Below are 19,382 nucleotides of genomic sequence, written 5' to 3'. Positions count from 1 at the left end.
TGTCAAATTTTAATTTCTTTCAGCAAAAAAAGGTTACTTCTTTTCAGGTTTTTCACTGAAAGTGATTGTTTTTGTAGGCAAGTATCAGGTGAGTTTATGATGCTTGATATTGAATCACGCAACACAATTTATAGATAGTTTATACTAGCACTATAGAAGGGGAAAATGTAAAGGAACTCTACCGTGCAACTTGTGAGTAATTCCAGAATTGCAACTTGTGCAAGAAAAAATGACTAATTACCAAATCAAGGAGTATTTACCGCTGTGAATAGTGGATTTTGCCTCAGAAAAATCATCACCATATACTTCCTCCGTTTCGTTTTAGATGCAACAAATGAATATTCTATATCTCACAAATAATACTCATTTGTTGCATTTAAAACGAAACGGAGGAAGTAAAAAGAAGAAACATCACAAAACAATCTTAACCACCAATCGCATCGAATCTCGATATTCGCTCCTAATTCTTGATCAACGGAGAATGATCTTCAACATTTACATGGATACAGAGTTTCTAAGCTAATATCCTAAACTATGCTATTCTAGGTATAGAATTTCATTGGAAAGTCTAAAGAGTATAACAAATTGCTTTACAAATGTACTCTTATATAATGCTTTAGATGGGATAATAATCATTAAAAAGGTTAACTATATGACAAAGATTTATTATTTGGTTCAGCATCTTTCACCTTCTGAATTATGTTCTCCACATTTCTTGCAAGATGATTAGAGTGCTCCTCCATATCCTTTAGTACAATGTTGAGCTTCTCTTGAAGCACTGCAGACCGCCTTCTCTCACGCTGTAACTCAGCTGTCAATTCTCGTATTTTTGCATCCTTCTCATCCTGACAGCAAACAAATGATAGAGGTAAAGCATTTGTGATCATTGGCGAACTAATCAATAATGTTGGTTCTTGAAATGGCAAAGAAAAGTGGAACTCATGAGAGTATGACTATATGAGATTAGAAAGCACACCGCAGTATGAGATGGAAGCGCACTTCGGCGGCTATTGGTAGGGGAGTTTACCAATGGATGGCTATGTTCCCTCACTAAACGGGTTACAACCCATTTCCCGGACTTTTGTTTCTTTACCATGATCATAGCTTTACATCCTTCTCTAGTAACTGCTCTTGACCTCCTAGTTTCATTCTGTTTAGGTTTCACTCTGCGGAAACCCTGTTTATTACAAACGAGTCTACGCCAAACAACAGCTCCATCACGCATAGAACGACGAAATGCATCAACACGAATGATGAACCCTACACGAGTTGCATATGCATCATAAAATATTTTTGCAGCTTCTTCAGACTCAAATTCCATTCCCTCATATGGCTCCATCGCAGAATTAGCTTCAATAGTTTGAAGTTTTTTCCCATTAGATCTCTCCATCATTTCCACATCCTCATCACCGTTTGGTAGGTCACCCACTGCCATTATGATGAAATTGTGACCGTACCAGAAATCTCAACATCAGGATTCTATAAACATAAAGCTTCAGATGCATTTTTAATAGGTCCCAAAGTTCTCTGTTTTCAATACTTCTCTAGATTTAAGAACGCTCAAACTTCAATTTCTAAATCATAAGTGCTTTCTGTTACCAAAAGGCAGGGGTAAAATCTGCCTTATAAATCAGCAGAACACATGAACATATTGCATTAAAAATGTTCTAGAATAGTAATAAAGAAACAGATTAAAAGACATCAGATAAAATGCCTGCTGTTAGCTTTAATAAGTTTTAGCAAAGCATCAATATTTGCACAAGGATAGGGGTGGCAAGCAAACTTTCCTTTAGCCCTTCACCCTGATCAGTAGGATACAAAGGATACTTAAAAGTTTTATGGACCAAAGATAACATATTCAGGATAATTACTTACAGAAAGAAAAAGAAAGAAATAAACCCCGATTCTGCACATTGCTTAGAGATTTGTCTCTCCCATGCTTGAGTCAAGTCTGTTCTAGGATTTTGCGCAATTAGTTATCACTCTTATCAGAGTATAAAGCCTATTGTCTACTAAATTGCTCAATTTTTAGTCTGCAAAGTGAACAAAGACAGGAATTTTGTGCAATCTTTTATCCAAATTTGTAGTCATGTTTGTAAAGTCCATTTTTTCCAAGATATAGCGGTAAATAGTCTCAAACTAAATTTATTCTCCATACATAGGTAAAACCAGGAAGTTCAATGCTTCACCTTCACTAGCATCTGGAAAATAAAACTTTCTAGCCGTAAGCTATCATCTTATTCGTCTCGAAAGGAAACAAAGTGCTTTATTCACCAAAAGAACGGCAAGAAAAGTAAGAAACTCCCAGAACAGATAAATGAGAGTGTGTTATTCGCCGGTCAGTTATAGGCATATCATTTGGAAATAAGAAATAAAAGTAGGACCCTTGCAATCCTCTCCAATATCCTGTTTCTGGGAGTGAAAGGTGTAAAAGAAACAAATCTATTTAATGTACAGCTAGCTTTTGTTGAAAGAACTGCATGCTACACCAAGAGGTTATTGCCTTGCCGGTTGATAATATCACCAGAACAGTCCAGTTGGGGTAAACAATAACCTACTTTAAAGTGCATCATTTCATACTTTCATAGTCCATAGACATACTGCCATCACCATATAAAGCAAATATAGTAATTTTCTTTGTCCACATACACCAAAATGCCGAACCAATATAGGAAGCAAATTATACTCTGTTTATCTGGACTATGACATCTATGGCTTACATCAAGTTCTTAATCTTTGTTGTCGAAATAATTAATGCCCTAACTCGGCTTGCAGCTAAGAGCCTGAAATAAAAGAAGATTATGAGACTAGCCTCAACATTTCTTGTACTAAACATGCATTTGTCACCTAAACCAGTACTGCCCCAAAGTCAAGCTGCAAAAGATGCCAAGTGTGAGGTAGGCTCTACACAAGTGCATGGCTACATGCTCCAACTCTCATTTATTTCTTTTCCTCCCACTCAATGAGCTCTTAAGCTTAACTCAGATGAACTATTGATGAAGCAATAAGTGACTTTTTGCAAAACAATCCAGCATTTTAACATCAAACTTCATCAAGTTGTAGCAAAAAAATTACGATTTCAATGCTCTGACAGCCCAAGTTTCGTGTACCTTGTTATTGAACCCCCCCCCCCCCCCCCCCCCAAAACACACGCACAAAAACACACAATTTATAGCTCAAACCAAAGACCAGATCATATATTAACTGAAGTGGAAAGAGTCTTTTTGAAAGGGACAAAACCACATTCCATTCCAAAATCCTTCATTTATACAATGAATGTGACGCTAATCAAACGAAAAGAACAATGTAACTGTTAAGAAAGAGAGAAGAAAGGAATTGGAGAGAAATATTCTTGTTATTCCACAAAACCGCAACCACGGTACATATACAGAAGATTTCCTAAAAAGTAGCTAACAAGATATCAAACTATCTCCAAGATAATAGGCAGCAAATAATAGCCGAAAATACAAGATATTAACAAGATATTAACATATCACAATATTCACAAATATCTCCTAATACGCCCCCTCAAGTTGGAGCATGTAGATCACGAATGCCCAACTTGCGGAGAAGAAAACCAAACTGTCGTCGACCAAGTGCCTTGGTAAGAATATCGGCTAACTGATGTCCCGTAGGTACATAGGCAGTAGAAAGATTACCAGTCAATAACTCATCGCGAACAAAATGACAATCGGCTTCGATGTGTTTAGTACGATCGTGAAATACCGGATTCTTAGCAATATGAAGAGCAGACTGGCTATCACAAAAGAGACGCATAGCAGAAGAGTGAGTAACACCAAGAGACGCTAACAATGATTTTAACCATTTCAACTCACAAGTAGTAACTGCCATGGAACGATACTCGGCCTCAGCAGAGGACCTAGAAACAGTAGGTTGCTTCTTTGTCTTCCAAGACACAAGAGAACAACCCAAAAACACCAAATAACCGGACAATGAACGACGAGTGAGGGGACAAGCAGCCCAATCACTATCACAAAAAGCCGACAACGACAGAACGTTCTTAGAACGCAACAGAAGACCTTGGCCAGGGCTACCTTTAATATATCGTAACACACGGACAGCAGCATCCCAATGAGCAAGTTGCGGAGCACTAAGGAACTGAGCGAGGGTATGAACAGCATAACTCAACTCAGGCCTAGTAACAGAGAGATAAACAAGACGACCAACAAGACGTCGATAAGCATCAGGATCATCCATAGGCGCACCTTGGACTAGAGCAAGACGATGGTTTTGCTCCATAGGGGTCTCAATAGGCTTACAACCAAGCATCCCAGCTTCAGTTAACACATCTAAAGCATACTTGCGTTGAGAAAGAAAAATACCATTTGGACTCCGAGCAACCTCAATACCCAAGAAATACTTCAACAACCCCAAATCTTTCATGTGAAAGCAAGAATGCAAATAAGCTTTGAAACGAGAAATGACAGAGGAGGAAGACCCAGCAATAATCAAATCATCGACATATACCAACACATGAAGGGAAACCGCCCCCTGAATATAACAGAACAAGGAGTAATCAGCAGATGATTGGGTAAAACCGTAAGCTTTCAGAGCAGCCGATAACTTAGCAAACCATTGTCGGGGAGCCTGCTTCAAGCCATACAAAGATTTTCGTAATCGACAAACCTTCCCCGGAGAAGAACAGGAATAGCCAGGGGGAAGTTTCATGTAAACCTCCTCAGACAACTCACCATGAAGAAAAGCATTGTGAACATCCATCTGATGAAGTTCCCAATTATGAATAGCAGCAACCGCAAGAAGAGTCCGAACAGTAGCCATTTTTGCAACTGGAGCAAAAGTCTCATGATAATCAATACCGGCTACCTGTCGATTCCCATGAACAACAAGACGCCCTTTAAGACGTTCAACCTCGCCAGTAGATGTATATTTTATTTTATACACCCATCCACTACTAATAGCACGTTTGCCAGGGGGCAAATCTTCCAATGTCCAGGTGCCATTACGTTCAAGAGCATCGATTTCATCCTTCATTGCCTTACGCCATCCAGGATGAGAAATAGCTTCCTGAAAAGACTTAGGCTCTTGCCCTTTGGTAACAGCTGCTAGGAAATAACGATGTTTGACAGAAAAATTATTATAATCAACACAACAAGCAATATCAAAGGGCTTACCCGAAGAACTAACCGGAGAAGGAGTAGCAGTCGAGGAAGGAGGGTCTATGTTTTGGAGAAGAATAGTGTTAGTAACAAAATCCCGAAGCTTCGTAGAAGGAAGTTTAGCCCGACGACCACGACCAAGCAACTCCGACTCACTGCCTCCAATAGCGGTATCATTGGGCGAGGAACTCCCACGTAAGGAGAGAGGAGTCGTAGTATCACAAAAAACATCCCCCACACGTACCACCGTAGGAGAAACGGGTTCAATAATGACACCAGGACCACCATTACCATGCTGCCCAGCAGCAGTGGCTACGTCACTAGCAACACCACGCTGCCCAGCAGCCGTGGCAGCACCATCATCACCACGCTGCCCAGCAGCCGTGGCACCACCTAACGTAGGTGTATCACACACGTCATCATCCCAAATACGCGGTTGAGCCATATAAGCATCCCATTGCACCCGTTGAGCATCACTAAGAGAATCATAATAGGGGAACGATTCTTCAAAAAACTGAACATCACGACTCACAAAGAATTCGCGAGTGACCAAATCAAACAAACGCCATCCTTTCTTACCAAAAGGGTAACCCACAAAAATACACCGCCGAGATTTTGAATCAAATTTATCCTTGATGCGAGGACGATTAGTAGCATAACATAGACAACCAAATACACGAACATCAGCATACGAAGGGGGGGCACCATACAAGCATTCATAAGGAGTTTTTCCATTTAGCACCGGGGTAGGAGTGAGGTTAATAAGATGAGTAGCAGCTAAAACACATTCACCCCAAAAAGACTTAGGCAAACGAGCTTGAAAACGCAATGCACGCGCCACATTAAGAAGATGACGATGCTTACGTTCTACTCGTCCATTTTGTTGAGCCGTATCCACACAACTAGTTTGATGCAAAATACCTTTCTTAGCAAAGAAACCACGTAAACCCAAAAATTCTTGACCATTGTCACTACGAACCACCTTTAATTTCTTATTAAATTGAGTTTTAACCATGGCGTAAAAGGTATGAACAAGATTAGCAACTTCCGATTTATGCACCATTAAAAATATCCACGTAGCACGTGAAAAATCATCAACAATAGTAAGAAAATAACGTGCATCACAGGTTGTCGAAATTTTATTTGGTCCCCAAATATCACAATGAATCAAGTCAAAAACATCACTGGCTTTATTAGTACTAATAGGAAAAGAGTTACGAGGTTGTTTGCCCATAAAACAAATAGGACAATCCAAATCACAACTAGAACTACGACAACCAGCTAACCCAGGTAATGAGGAAAGAACTTTAAGAGACGGATGACCTAAACGCCGATGCCACAGCAGACTGGCATCATCAACCTTGGCGACTTTGTTGGCGTGAAACGAACGACCACAAATCGGTTGAAAAACATAGACCCCATTAGACTGCACTCCCGCTCCAATCAGGTTCTTCAAAGTGAGGTCCTGTATGATACATAACTTATTAGTGAAGAAAATAAAATATTGTTGTCTGTCCAAAAGTTGAGACACAGATAATAAACTATACTGAAGAGCGGGAACATAAAGAACATTTTCCAAAGTCAAACTGGCACTTAAAACAATAGTGCCCTCTTTGGTGGCAATAGTACTCTGACCATTAGGCAACCCAACTCGAGACGAGATAGATCGCAGATTAGTAAACAAAGAAAGATTACCAGACATGTGATTAGAAGCACCGGAATCAAGGAGCCAAACATTAGAACTACACATACCACTTAATTTCTCGGTGGAGGAAGAAACAGTGGAGCCCTTTAGAGAGGAGAGGAGCTGCTGCCATTGATCATCAGTGAGGGTCGGAGCAGACCGACGATCACTTTCAGTGACTTCGGCCGAACCTGAAGCAGTACGGGAACCCCCACTAGTGCTGCCAGCAAAAACAGAACCCCCACGCGAGCTTCGACCACCACGGACATTTTTACCACGACCCCCACGCTTGTCCGGGAAACCATGTAACTGATAACAACGATCCTTCACATGCCCCTGTCGACCACAGTAGCTGCACACCCTCGGCTCATCAGAAACAGAAGGAGATGGTCGAGACACAGCCGCAAAACCCACGGCATCCGGACGAGAGGTGTCATTACTCTCGGAAACTAACTGCTTGCGCTCATCCGAAACAATTTTCGCATAGGCGACATTAAGAGACGGAAGAGGATCTTGCATTAACAAACCTGACACAAGAGTTCCAAACTTCTTTGCATCCAAACCGAGACAAAATTGATGCAAATATTCAGTCTCCTGCAAACGTAAATATTCTGGAGCAGCAGAACAAGAACATACAGGCAACTTACAGTAACTCATAAGTTCATCCTGTAGTTGGCGTAATTCACCAAAAAAAACAGCAACTGAACGACCATTCTGACGACAATCACGAATTTTATTCTTTAATTCAAGAATTCGTGGACCATTACCCAGTGAGTATCTATCACGTAAATCATCCCATAAAGACTTAACATTATCAGGAAAACGCATAGTTGAACGAACAGACATATCTAAAGTATTAAAAATCCAAGCAACAAGCATAGAATTAACAATACCCCATTGCGGAAGATCGGGAGATTTTGCATCAGGAACCGGAATAGTGCCATCAATAAAGCCCAGTTTATTTTTCGCGCGAAGGTTATTGCGAAGAGAACGAGACCAGGACTCATAGTTGTCACCGGTAAGCATGATGGGGCTGATAACGGCGCCGGTACCTTCGCTCGGGTGGAGATAGTACTCAGTAAATGGCTCGTAACGTGGGTGCTGAGGAGGGTCAACTGAAGGATCCACCATGATAGAAGCACAACCAAACAGAAGAAAAAAAAAATATATAACTCGAAGAACACGAGTAGCGGAAGAGAACGAACCAGGAAAAAAAATTCTAAGTAAAATTAGAATGCATCTGATACCATGTTAAGAAAGAGAGAAGAAAGGAATTGGAGAGAAATATTCTTGTTATTCCACAAAACCGCAACCACGGTACATATACAGAAGATTTCCTAAAAAGTAGCTAACAAGATATCAAACTATCTCCAAGATAATAGGCAGCAAATAATAGCCGAAAATACAAGATATTAACAAGATATTAACATATCACAATATTCACAAATATCTCCTAATAGTAACCAATTAAACCACAATTAAAGCAAAAGGGACATGCGTCCAAAGGTGAGTATTGCGATCCTCAAATGTCGAAAGGTGGTTGCTTTTTGCATAAATAGGGGGGGGGGGGAAATCACACAACAACAGTATGACATGCAAAGCAACTTCAACCTCGGCCATTGATCAACACAATATTTTTAGACCTCATCTGCCTAAAACAGTGGCGGACCCAGAAATTTGAATATGGGGGTACGGACAGACAACAAACACAAAATTAAGAGAAATAAGTTCTTATAAATTGTTCAACGATAAATTCTACAACCGAAATATCCAAAATATGTGTGGTCATAAAACCCAAATAACAAAGAAAAACACAATAAGGTTAAAACAAAAATTACACTTACATCCTACGACTCTTCATTTTAGGAAATCGAGTAATGATATCTTCATAGGGAACTTGTAGAATACGCTCTTTTTAATAAAGTGACCAAAAAATCATTCACGACTAAATTGAAGAATTCAATATATCCCTAAATTGAACAATTTAATCTATCCTAAATTGCTAAATCCCTAACAACTACATTTGATTTTAATTTCAATAAGTAGCTCACTAATGAGTAGTATACATTTGAATATTCTAATAATTTAAGAATTTAAGCTAACACATATTAAGCATCAAAGTATGAAAATTGAAAATAAAAAAAATGAAACGGAACTTATGGATTAGTGGCTACTGTGTCAAGAGTTTGCAGTTTTGCAAGACTACACTCAAACGGTAGTCAGCCAGTACAACTGCGAAGCAAAAGCAAAGCTGTGGATGAGAGTTGAGCTCTTTAGTGTAGTTAAACGTGGACAAAGAGAATAGAGAAAGGAGCTAGCGTGGAAAAAGGGGTCTGGGGGTACAGTTGTACCCCCATGTACCCTTCTCGGTCCGCCAATGGCCTAAAACACAGTATAAGACTTCCAATTGTTCAAAATAAAGAGTCTCCATCATCAACCCATGAAATCTAGCAGCAAGACAGTGCCCAATCCATCAACACATTGAAATCTAATAACTTCGACATCTGAAACCTGAACCAATGCAATCCTCACGGCCTTCTTATGATACGAAAAAGTAAAGACTGTCTGCCTCTTACAGCTAAGAATGTGTTGCCATCTTCAGATTTGGACAGCTAATCAAACTATAGTCTCAGACAGTCAGACTTGAGCAAATTTGAAGAACTCTATTAAGTGTTCACTAAAGTTTGTGAAGGATTTATGTCCTCGACTTAAATGCAATTACTAATATATAATGGATCGTATTATAGAGATAATAAGTTCGTTATATTGGGTCGTCTATACGTCTTGCTAGAGAAAGCTATAGAACTTCGGATTAGTAAATAAATAAACCCGAAGCCCAATGTAACGGATCCTACAAGGTCACATATTAAACTTGGATCAACAAAAGAAACCTAGAGCCCAAGAGGGCCCTAGGGTGGCCGGCCAAGAGATAGGAAAAGGGGAGAGAAATCTGACCTAAATACTTTTATATATTTGGGTTAGGCAGAAAAGAAATCAATCAGTTTTATTCTCTTATTATTTTCTCTCTCCTATTCTCTCTCTTCAAAAGTCACGTTATACTCCAAGAAACAAAAGAAGAAGTTTTCTTTCTCTCAACTAGCATTGGTGGAGTGTTGATCCGGTTGGTGGACTAAGTAGAGGAATCACATCTGAGATTCTCAATCCGGGTTATTCAAACTTTGTGGAAATCACGCTACAAAGGTTATTTCTAAACTTGTATGTGATCCTTAATTGTATATGCATGTGATCCTGATTTAAGTGCTTATGAATTTATTCATGAAATTCCGCTTTATAGTACTTATATATTCCTACAGTGGTATCAGTTTTAGCCTCTTGCATATAGATTTTTGGTCATAAAGTTTAGTTTATGTATGGTTAATTTTAATTTGATTAAGGGGAGGAATTAAATTATGGATTGAATAATTAATTGAAATTTGTTAAAAGGAGTTTTAGTTACTTTCTTTCTCAATATTTCATAGCCGAAATTTTTCACCTCCTAAACCCTAATTTTCGAAATTTATAAAATTCTGATTTTAGATTCTAAATTTCGAAAATAAATTCATGTTATTAATAAAACTTTCATGCTTAAAATCGTTTATGTATGAAGAGAAATTCATGTAAAAGGTGTTTTATATGAATTAGTGATTAATTATATGAATAATCTGAAAATTAATTAAAATAGAGATTTTAAAATTTAATTTTCTGTATTAAGCATAAAGAGTTATGTTTATCAAGATCACCTAATTAAATTTACAAGAGGTTGTAATTTTAATATCCTTCAAGAAAAGAAAAGAAAAGATTTAAAAACAGAAAAATTGAAGGAGGAAAGATAAGGAGCAGTGGCTGCTCCGGAGTCCGGTGGTCTGCCGACGAAATGTCGGGGAAGGGAGACGCAAGGCTGCCGGCGAGCAGTCGCGTCGGAGGGAGGACGTGGCGGCAGGCGACGCACGTTTGACGTGCAAGCAGTGTTGTTCGCTGCGTTTTAGGAGGTTCTTAGGCTGGCGCTGGTGGTCCTTCCGCCGGCGTCGGCCCACGGTCGCCAAAACCGGCGAATTGTCGGCGGAGTCATCTGAATGGGGTAGCCTGAAACGGTCGCCGGATTTTTTGGCTGCAAGCTTCTCGGTGAGGCTTGCGTGAAAGCAGCTTTGTGCTGCTGTTTTCACGTGTTTTCAAAGTTTTAAAAAAAAAAAAAAAAAAATTTTTAAAAGAAACGTGCCTAAAATTCTGGGCAGCAGCATTTTTTTTTTATTTTATCTTTTGGAAGTTTTATTTTGAAAACAGATTTTGAGAAAGATAAGTAAATTTCAATTATGTTAATTATTGACTTGGTCATAAATTTCAATCCATAATCTGATTTTTTAATCTAATTAAAATTAATTAGGCTAGTTTTAAGGGATAGAATCTTTAGGTGATTAGATATTACTTAAAATTTTATCTTCTTGCTTTAATTAAGAATATTTGATATTTTAATTGATTGGCAAGTATAATATATGATATTATTATGTGGCTTTTATATTATGATATATTTGCTATGTATGACTAGTATGGCCCAAATTAAGATAGAAAATACGATCTGCGTATCGTGATGTATTCTTGTAATTTTAAATACGATCTGCGTATCGTTAAGTATTTTTGTAATTTATTTAATTTAGTTATTATTTAAATTATTTTTGATACTTATGTAATCCAAAGAAGACCATCAAGAGAAGGCCCATGGAAAAGTGGATGGAGATCCATGAAGAGTCCAAGAAGGAGCCTTGATGCTTAGTTCTTAGGATTAGGGGCCATACTAGATCATTTTATTTTCGCATTTTATTATTTTTAAAATGCTTATAAGTTTATTGTATGTTGGTTATTGATGCGCTAGAGTTCACTAATTCATAACAACATAATAAACTTAGGCCCCGTAAATATTAAGGTTTGCTTTTCCAAACATAAAGTACTTATAAAACCCTTAATTAATAGTAATAGGTCATGCCTCCGCAGGGTGTTATCATTAATTTTGGGAATAAGGTAAAATTGCGAATTTTACAACTTAGTTTGGTTGTCCTTAACAAAATTATCAAAAGCGTTTTGAATTTTGAAGCAAGAGATAGTTAAACATGCGATGTTTATCCATCTAAACAAGAGTTATAAATGTTATAATTAGTAAAAGAGTTTACTTACCTTGATAATGTAACGTTAAGATAAGGCCTCCGTCTGCTTAGTGTTACATGTTGATAGGATCTTGTAAAACACTTATTCATAGGGGACTTTAATTTTGAATAGGTGGTCAACCTAGAAACCTTTTACATGTTTTAGGTTGCTTTATAAACATAAAATTGAACTTTGCCTTATTTTTCTGTCTGTAGATATCATGTCTAATAACAAACAACAACTCCGGTTTCAACATTCGTCCTTTTCTGGAAAAGGACAGACTGAATGGTGAAAATTTCCTTAATTGGGAAAGGACCTTAAGACTCGTTCTGAGGTTTGAGGGTCGAGAGGACGTCTTAGATACCCCGCTTCCTGTAATAACTGATGAATCAACTGACGCTGAAAAACGTCGTGCAAAACAGGCTAGTGATAAGTCTATACCAATCACTTGTTTGATGGTAGCAGCCATGGAGCCGAACCTCCAAAAGAGGTTCGAAACCAAGGATGCCTACACGATCATGCAAGAGCTGCGGGCCATGTTTAAAACTCAGGCCCGAGTTGAGCGGTATGAGACTAACAGGGAGATCCTTGAATGTCACTTGAAGCCGGGTCAAGCTGTTGGCCCCCATGTGTTCGAAATGATGGGTCTTTTCGAAAACATGGAAAGACTTGGGTTCCCTTATAGGCTCGAGTTGGCTACTGACATCATTCTCCACTCACTACCTGACTATTTTAATCAGTTCAGAATGACCTACAATATGAATGAGTCTGAAAAGACTTTGCAAGAGCTGCATGGATTGTTGGTCAATGCTGAAAGGAACATCCCTAAGGTTGAACCAAAGAAAGAGGTTCTGTTGGTTCAAAAGGGAAAGGGTTTCAAAAAGAAATGGGCAGGAAAGAAGGACAAAGGCAAGCAAGTTGCCACTGTCGCTGAAAAACCTAAGCCAACCGCCAAGCCAAGGTTGCTGCGGAAAGCAAGTGCTTCCACTGTCACAAGATTGGACACTGGAAGAGGAACTGCCCGATATACTTGGAGGAAATAAAGAAGTCTGGGGCTTCTACTTCAGGTATATATGTTATAGAAATCAATTTGACTTCTACTTCTTTATGGGTATTTGATACCGGTTGTGGTTCTCACATAGTTAATGATGTGCAGGGACTAAAAAGAAGTAGGAAGTTGGCAAAAGGCGAGGTAGAGCTACGCGTTGGAAATGGAGCACGAGTTGCTGCACTTGCCGTCGGGAGCTATAGTCTACACTTGCCATCTGGGCTTATTTTAGAATTAAATAATTGTTATTTCGTTCCTACAATAACTAAGAACATAATTTCGGTTTCAGTTTTGGATTCTGAAGGTTTTTGCTTTGAAATAAAGAACAAATGTTGTTCCATTTCTTACAATAATATGTTCTATGCCAGAGCTAATTTGATAAATGGTTTATATGTGCTTGATAAATCATTACAAGTCTATAACATAGATAGCAAGAAAAAGAAATCAAATGATTCTAACCTAACCTATATTTGGCATTGCCGAATGGGTCATATAAACCAAAAGCGCATTCACAAGTTACAAAAGGACGGTATAATTCCATCATTTGATTTCGAATCATTTGATGTATGTGAATCATGCTTAATGGGTAAGATGACAAAATCACCATTTACTGGAAAAGGTGAAAGGGCCAGCGATCTTTTAGGACTCATACATACAGATGTATGTGGTCCTATGAGCACAAAGGCAAGGGGAGGGTTTAATTACTTCATCACCTTCACTTGATTTAGATATGGCTATATTTACTTGATGAAACATAAGTCGGAATCTTTTGATAGATTCAAAGAGTTCCAAAATGAAGTACAGAATCAACTTGGTAAGACAATAAAAGCACTACGATCCGATCGTGGTGGTGAATATTTGAGCCAAGAGTTTGATGATCATCTAAAGGATTGTGGAATTCTTTCACAATTAACTCCACCAGGAACACCACAGTTAAATGGTGTATCTGAAAGGAGGAATCGAACATTACTAGATATGGTTCGATCTATGATGAGTCTTGCTGATCTACCGATTTCTTTTTGGGGATACGCTCTCGAAACTGCTGCACACACACTAAATAGGAGCCCGTCAAAGGCTGTAGAAAAGACTCCATATGAGTTATGGAATGGAAAACCTCCAAACTTGTCTTTTCTTAAAATCTGGGGATGCGAGGTCTATGTAAAGCGGTTACTATCAGACAAACTCGCACCCAAGTCAGATAAATGTCTCTTTGTGGGATATCCAAAAGAGACAAGGGGTTATTACTTCTATAACCGTCAAGAGAACAAAGTGTTTGTTGCTCGTGATGGTGTCTTTCTTGAAAAGGAATTTGTTTCTAGAAAGACAAGTGGGAGTAAAATAACACTCGAAGAAATTCGAGATGAGCAACAACTGGACGTGGCTCACACCATGTCAGAGACGGCCCAACAAGACGAAAGTCATGTTGAGGAGATAACGTATTCAACGCGTGAACCTCCTACCGTCCCATTCGAAGTTGAATCAAGCGAAAATCTTCAAACTGTTGAAGAGAACGTTTCTCTTGATGCTCAGACCCCGCGTAGGTCAGTAGACCAAGGATTCCAAACAAAAGGTTGGTTGATTTCCTAATGACTGGAAATTCTGAAATTATGATTTTGGAAAATTCAGAACCTACTACCTACAAACAAGCTTTGACGAGCCCAGACTCTGAGAAATGGCTTGAGGCCATGAAATCCGAGTTAGACTCCATGTCTGAGAATAAAGTTTGGACACTGGTTGACTTGCCTGTGGGGTTAACCCTATTGGATGCAAGTGGGTGTTCAAATTGAAAACAGACAAAGATGGAAATGTCTATGTCTACAAAGCAAGACTGGTTGCAAAAGGATTCAGACAAGTTCATGGTATAGACTATGATGAGACCTTTTCTCCAGTAGCAATGCTTAAATCAATTCGGATACTTTTAGCGATTGCTGCATTTTTCGATTACGAAATTTGGCAGATGGATGTCAAAACCGCATTCTTGAATGGGTTCTTGAATGAGGATGTGTACATGACACAACCTGAAGGTTTTGAAGATCCAGAAAATCCTAAAAGGGTTTGCAAGCTTCAGAGATCCATTTATGGATTGAAGCAGGCATCTCGGAGCTGGAATCTTCGGTTTGATGAGGCAATCAAACAATTTGGTTTCATCAAAAGCGAAGAAGAGTCTTGTGTTTACAAGAAGTTTAGTGGGAGCAGCTTAGTCTTCTTGGTTCTGTATGTAGATGACATACTAATCATGGGAAACGACATACCAATGCTTGAGTCAGTCAAGGAATGGTTAAAAGTTGTTTCTCTATGAAGGACCTTGGAGAAGCTGAGTACATACTGGGAATAAAATCCATAGAGATAGGTCTCGAAGGATGATTGGGCTAGTCAAGAAACTTATATTGATAAGGTTCTTACAAGGTTCAACATGGAAAACTCGAAGAGAGGTTTCGTTCCCATGTCACATGGCATATCGCTTAGCAAGAGTCAGTGCCCGACTGAGCCTGATGAGTTAAAGCGAATGAGTAGCATTCCTTATGCTTCGGCTATAGGGTCTATTATGTATGCCATGATAAGTACTCGACCTGATGTTGCATATGCCTTGAGCATGTGTAGCAGGTTCCAAGCAAATCCAGGAGAAGCACACTGGACTGCAGCTAAGAGCATCCTTAAGTACAAGGCATGTTCTTAGTATATGGGGGACAAAGTGAGTTGGTTGTTGAAGGTTACACGGATGCAAGCTTCCAAACCGACAGAGATGACTACCGCTCTCAGTCAGGGTATGTCTTTCGTCTGAATGGAGGAGCAGTGAGCTGGAAGAGCTCAAAGCAAAGCACTGTAGCAGACTCTACGACAGAATCAGAATATTTAGCAGCAGTTGAAGCAGCTAAGGAAGCAGTTTGGATAAAGAAATTCTTGACAGAGCTGGATATCGTACCTAGTGTTCTGGAAGGAATTGAGTTGTTTTGTGACAACAATGGTGCTATTGCGCAAGCAAAAGAGCCAAGGTCACATAACAAGTCCAAGCATGTGATGAGGAAGTATCACCTCATTCGAGAGATAGTTGACAGGAAGGATGTCAGAATCTGCAAAGTTCATACGGATGAGAACGTGGCTGATCCGCTAACTAAACCGCTACCTCAACCCAAGCATGAGTGTCACGCTAGGGCTATAGGCTTGAAGCAAATGTTAGAGTGGCTTTAGATTGTACTAGGTTTAGAGAAACTTATTACAATGTAAAGACATGGTTTTGCTATTTATGTTTATGATAATAAATTTTGTCTTATTTAATTTTGGTTTGGTATTAAATAAAATGTCCAAAATATATCTTGAATTCTATGGTTTTGTCAAATATGTGATTTGATGAATGAAACACCATAAGTGAACAGAATTCATAGAATATTAAAGTTCCTAATCTAAGTCATTAAACTGGACATAAATGACTTATTAAAGGGATTAGCATATAAGATTGATTGATAGCGCCGTTTCATGGGCTATGGAAACATAGAGATGTTTAATCAATCATATGGAATGTATAGTTGATACATAGTCGAACTTGACCTACTTAGAAGTTTTATAACTTCGAAATTATATTAGTAGATTCCTGAGACATGAGTAGAACATTACTTAGCCCAATGATTAGTATAGCTTTGATACTGTCAAACGTCATGCCGTAAAAGGGGACTATAAAGGCAGCATTCAGGTTGTGCTAAAAGTTGAGTGGGAGTATTGGTTACTACAAGATTGGAAAAGTCCTCCTATATGAGATAGGATAGGTGTCTTGGCCCCTTGAAGAGTGAAAAATTGAAAATGCATGGCCGTGCTCAAATGAGATCATTCGATGATCATTTGTTGACAATTTGAACTCGGATTTCAAGGAATAATTTGAAAGCTAGTATGGATGATATAGAAATATGATCATACTATCAAATTAAGACATTAAGAGACTTGAGGAATAAAAACATTGCACACTCGTCTCGGACAAGTGGGAGATTGAAGGATTTATGTCCTCGACTTAAATGCAATTACTAATATATAATGGATCGTATTATAGAGATAATAAGTTCGTTATATTGGGTCGTCTATACGTCTTGCTAGAGAAAGCTATAGAACTTCGGATTAGTAAATAAATAAACCCGAAGCCCAATGTAACGGATCCTACAAGGTCACACATTAAACTTGGATCAACAAAAGAAACCTAGAGCCCAAGAGGGCCCTAGGGTGGCCGGCCAAGAGATAGGAAAAGGAGAGAAATCTGACCTAAATACTTTTATATATTTGGGTTAGGCAGAAAAGAAACAATCAGTTTATTCTCTTATTATTTTCTCTCTCCTATTCTCTCTCTTCAAAAGTCACGTTATACTCCAAGAAACAAGAAGAAGTTTTCTTCCTTTCCAACTAGCATTGGTGGAGTGTTGATCGGGTTGGTGGACTAAGTAGAGGAATCACATCTGAGATTCTCAATCCGGGTTATTCAAGCTTTGTGGAAATCACGCTACAAAGGTTATTTCTAAACTTGTATGTGATCCTTAATTGTATATGCATGTGATCCTGATTTAAGTGCTTATGAATTTGATTCATGAAATTCCGCTTTATAGTACTTATATATTCCTACAGTTTGCTTGTAATTTGATCCTTTTCTGGTGCTCCCATAATCCCAGAAAAAACCCTAATGCAAATTTCACTACTTCAACCATTCAATTAAGAAACTGAAACTTAAAATCAGCAGACAAGTAAGATATAAATTATAAACAATTTCTTATCCATTCAACAAAACCCATAATTTCCTCAATCACCCAGAATCAGTATTCTCAAAAAGAAATTAAATTGTTAGGTTAAACAAACTTTTGATCATCTTTCATGCCAACTTCAAGACACCCACCAGTGAACATAGCCCACATAACAAGTAAAAGCAACAAAATTTAATTTCTTTAGACTAGCAATGAAAATTCAAAATGCAACAGATATCAAAGAATAAACCCACCTAATTTTTTGCGGAAAAGTAAGAATATTTGTCTGAAATTGTTGAAATAAATTACAGTTTAATAAAATGTAAATGTAAAATACAAGCGGTAGTTGCAGCTACTTACTTGGACTGAAGAAAGAACGAAGGGAGAAGAGAGGAGAGGATATGGTGCGGGAAATTGATGAAGTTGTTGGAATTTTAGTGTCGATTACATGATACATATGAATATATGATAATGATATGATGATTCTACAAATGTTCCATCACGAGTTCTGCCCAGTCGAGCGAAACTACGAGTAATTTATTAACAGCGACATTTTTCTGATTTTGTAGGGAGAATAAAAGAAAAACAGAGGTCAAAGGCTCAAAGCTCAACTTGCAAGTAGAGATGGCAATATCCAGTGGACCACCCAGTCACCCGGCCCGTCTGTCTTAATGGACGGGTGAAAAAACCGGTTTAAACGGGTGGTGAACGGATGATGGATTAACGGATGCGGGTGATGGATTGGATTCGGGTGGACAATTTTCATCCATCACCCAACCCGTTAATCCGACCCATCACCCGTTTATTTTAAAAAAAAATTTTTTTAGGTTCAATCCTCAAGGCCCAGCTAAATGTCCAAATCTAAAAGCCCAATGCCCAACCTAATTTTCCTAATTTCTGTATGCGAATTACTGTGATTTTGAACTTAATTTCAATTGTGGTTGTGGATCTATGATTTTGTCGGTTGAAACTTTATTTTTCTGAAATTTTATGGTTAGCATTATTTTGAGGTAATTTCACCCGATTATAACCCGATCCATTCGTTCACCCGAAAGTAAATGGATGGATGGATTCGGGTGGTGATTTTTCCGGGTGATGGATGGATCGGGTGGTGGTGATGGATGCGGGTGATGCTCCACCCGCCCCGAACCCGATCCATTTTACATCTCTACTTGCAAGCTAATCAAGTTTAACGCGATCAAAGCTCAACTCGAGTAAGGTTGAATTGAACTCGAGCCCGACCAGTGATGTTGATGGGTCGAGTTGAGTAACTAAATACTCGATTTCAGAACATGAGAACCGCGAATACGCAATCATATATAGCAAAATACTATTTAAATTTAATATAACTTCCACTTGATGTTGTTTTTTTGACACAGGACATTTGCAAGTAATTACTGGATATCTACTCGTTCAAAACTCGACTCAGTCAAAACTTATACAAAACTTGACTCGAGTGATCAGGGCTCGGATGCTAACAAAAGAGTTTAACTAACTCAAACTCGGCTCGCATCATTCACACTCTTGATACTAAACATGACGCAATTAATATCTTAACCAACTTTTAATCATGCTTTAATTATCCACATTATTATATCTGTACCTTTTAAATATTGAGTTTTTCTTAATATATTTTAATGAAAATGGAAAAAAAAAAAACA

General features: G+C 38.4%; 1 protein-coding gene across 3 annotated transcripts; it reads right to left on the bottom strand.

Moving 5' to 3' along the window:
• Positions 1-411: 411 nt before the first annotated feature.
• LOC104894455 (protein FAR1-RELATED SEQUENCE 7) lies at positions 412-18,291 on the bottom strand. 3 transcript variants are annotated; one of them, XM_048644021.2, is made up of 3 exons: positions 18,082-18,253; positions 977-1,428; positions 412-845 (listed from the first exon to the last, which is right to left on the bottom strand). In XM_048644021.2, exons 1-3 carry the CDS (start codon positions 18,176-18,178, stop codon positions 645-647), a joined length of 750 nt encoding a protein of 249 aa, XP_048499978.1. In that variant the 5' UTR covers positions 18,179-18,253; the 3' UTR covers positions 412-644. The 3 variants fall into 3 exon arrangements, with proteins under 3 accessions (XP_048499978.1, XP_048499979.1, XP_048499977.1); XM_048644022.2 differs by having other exon boundaries at positions 977-1,479; positions 18,082-18,182; XM_048644020.1 differs by lacking the exons at positions 412-845; positions 977-1,428 and adding exons at positions 6,243-6,603; positions 6,891-7,937 and having other exon boundaries at positions 18,082-18,291.
• Between the last annotated feature and the right edge of the window lie 1,091 nt (positions 18,292-19,382).

The sequence above is a fragment of the Beta vulgaris genome, chromosome 5 (genome assembly GCF_026745355.1).
Source record: "Beta vulgaris subsp. vulgaris cultivar EL10 chromosome 5, EL10.2, whole genome shotgun sequence".
Taxonomy (NCBI): Eukaryota; Viridiplantae; Streptophyta; class Magnoliopsida; order Caryophyllales; family Amaranthaceae; genus Beta; species Beta vulgaris.
The sequence above is the reverse complement of the archived record's forward strand: the minus strand, read 5'-3'. Positions and strand labels throughout refer to the sequence as shown.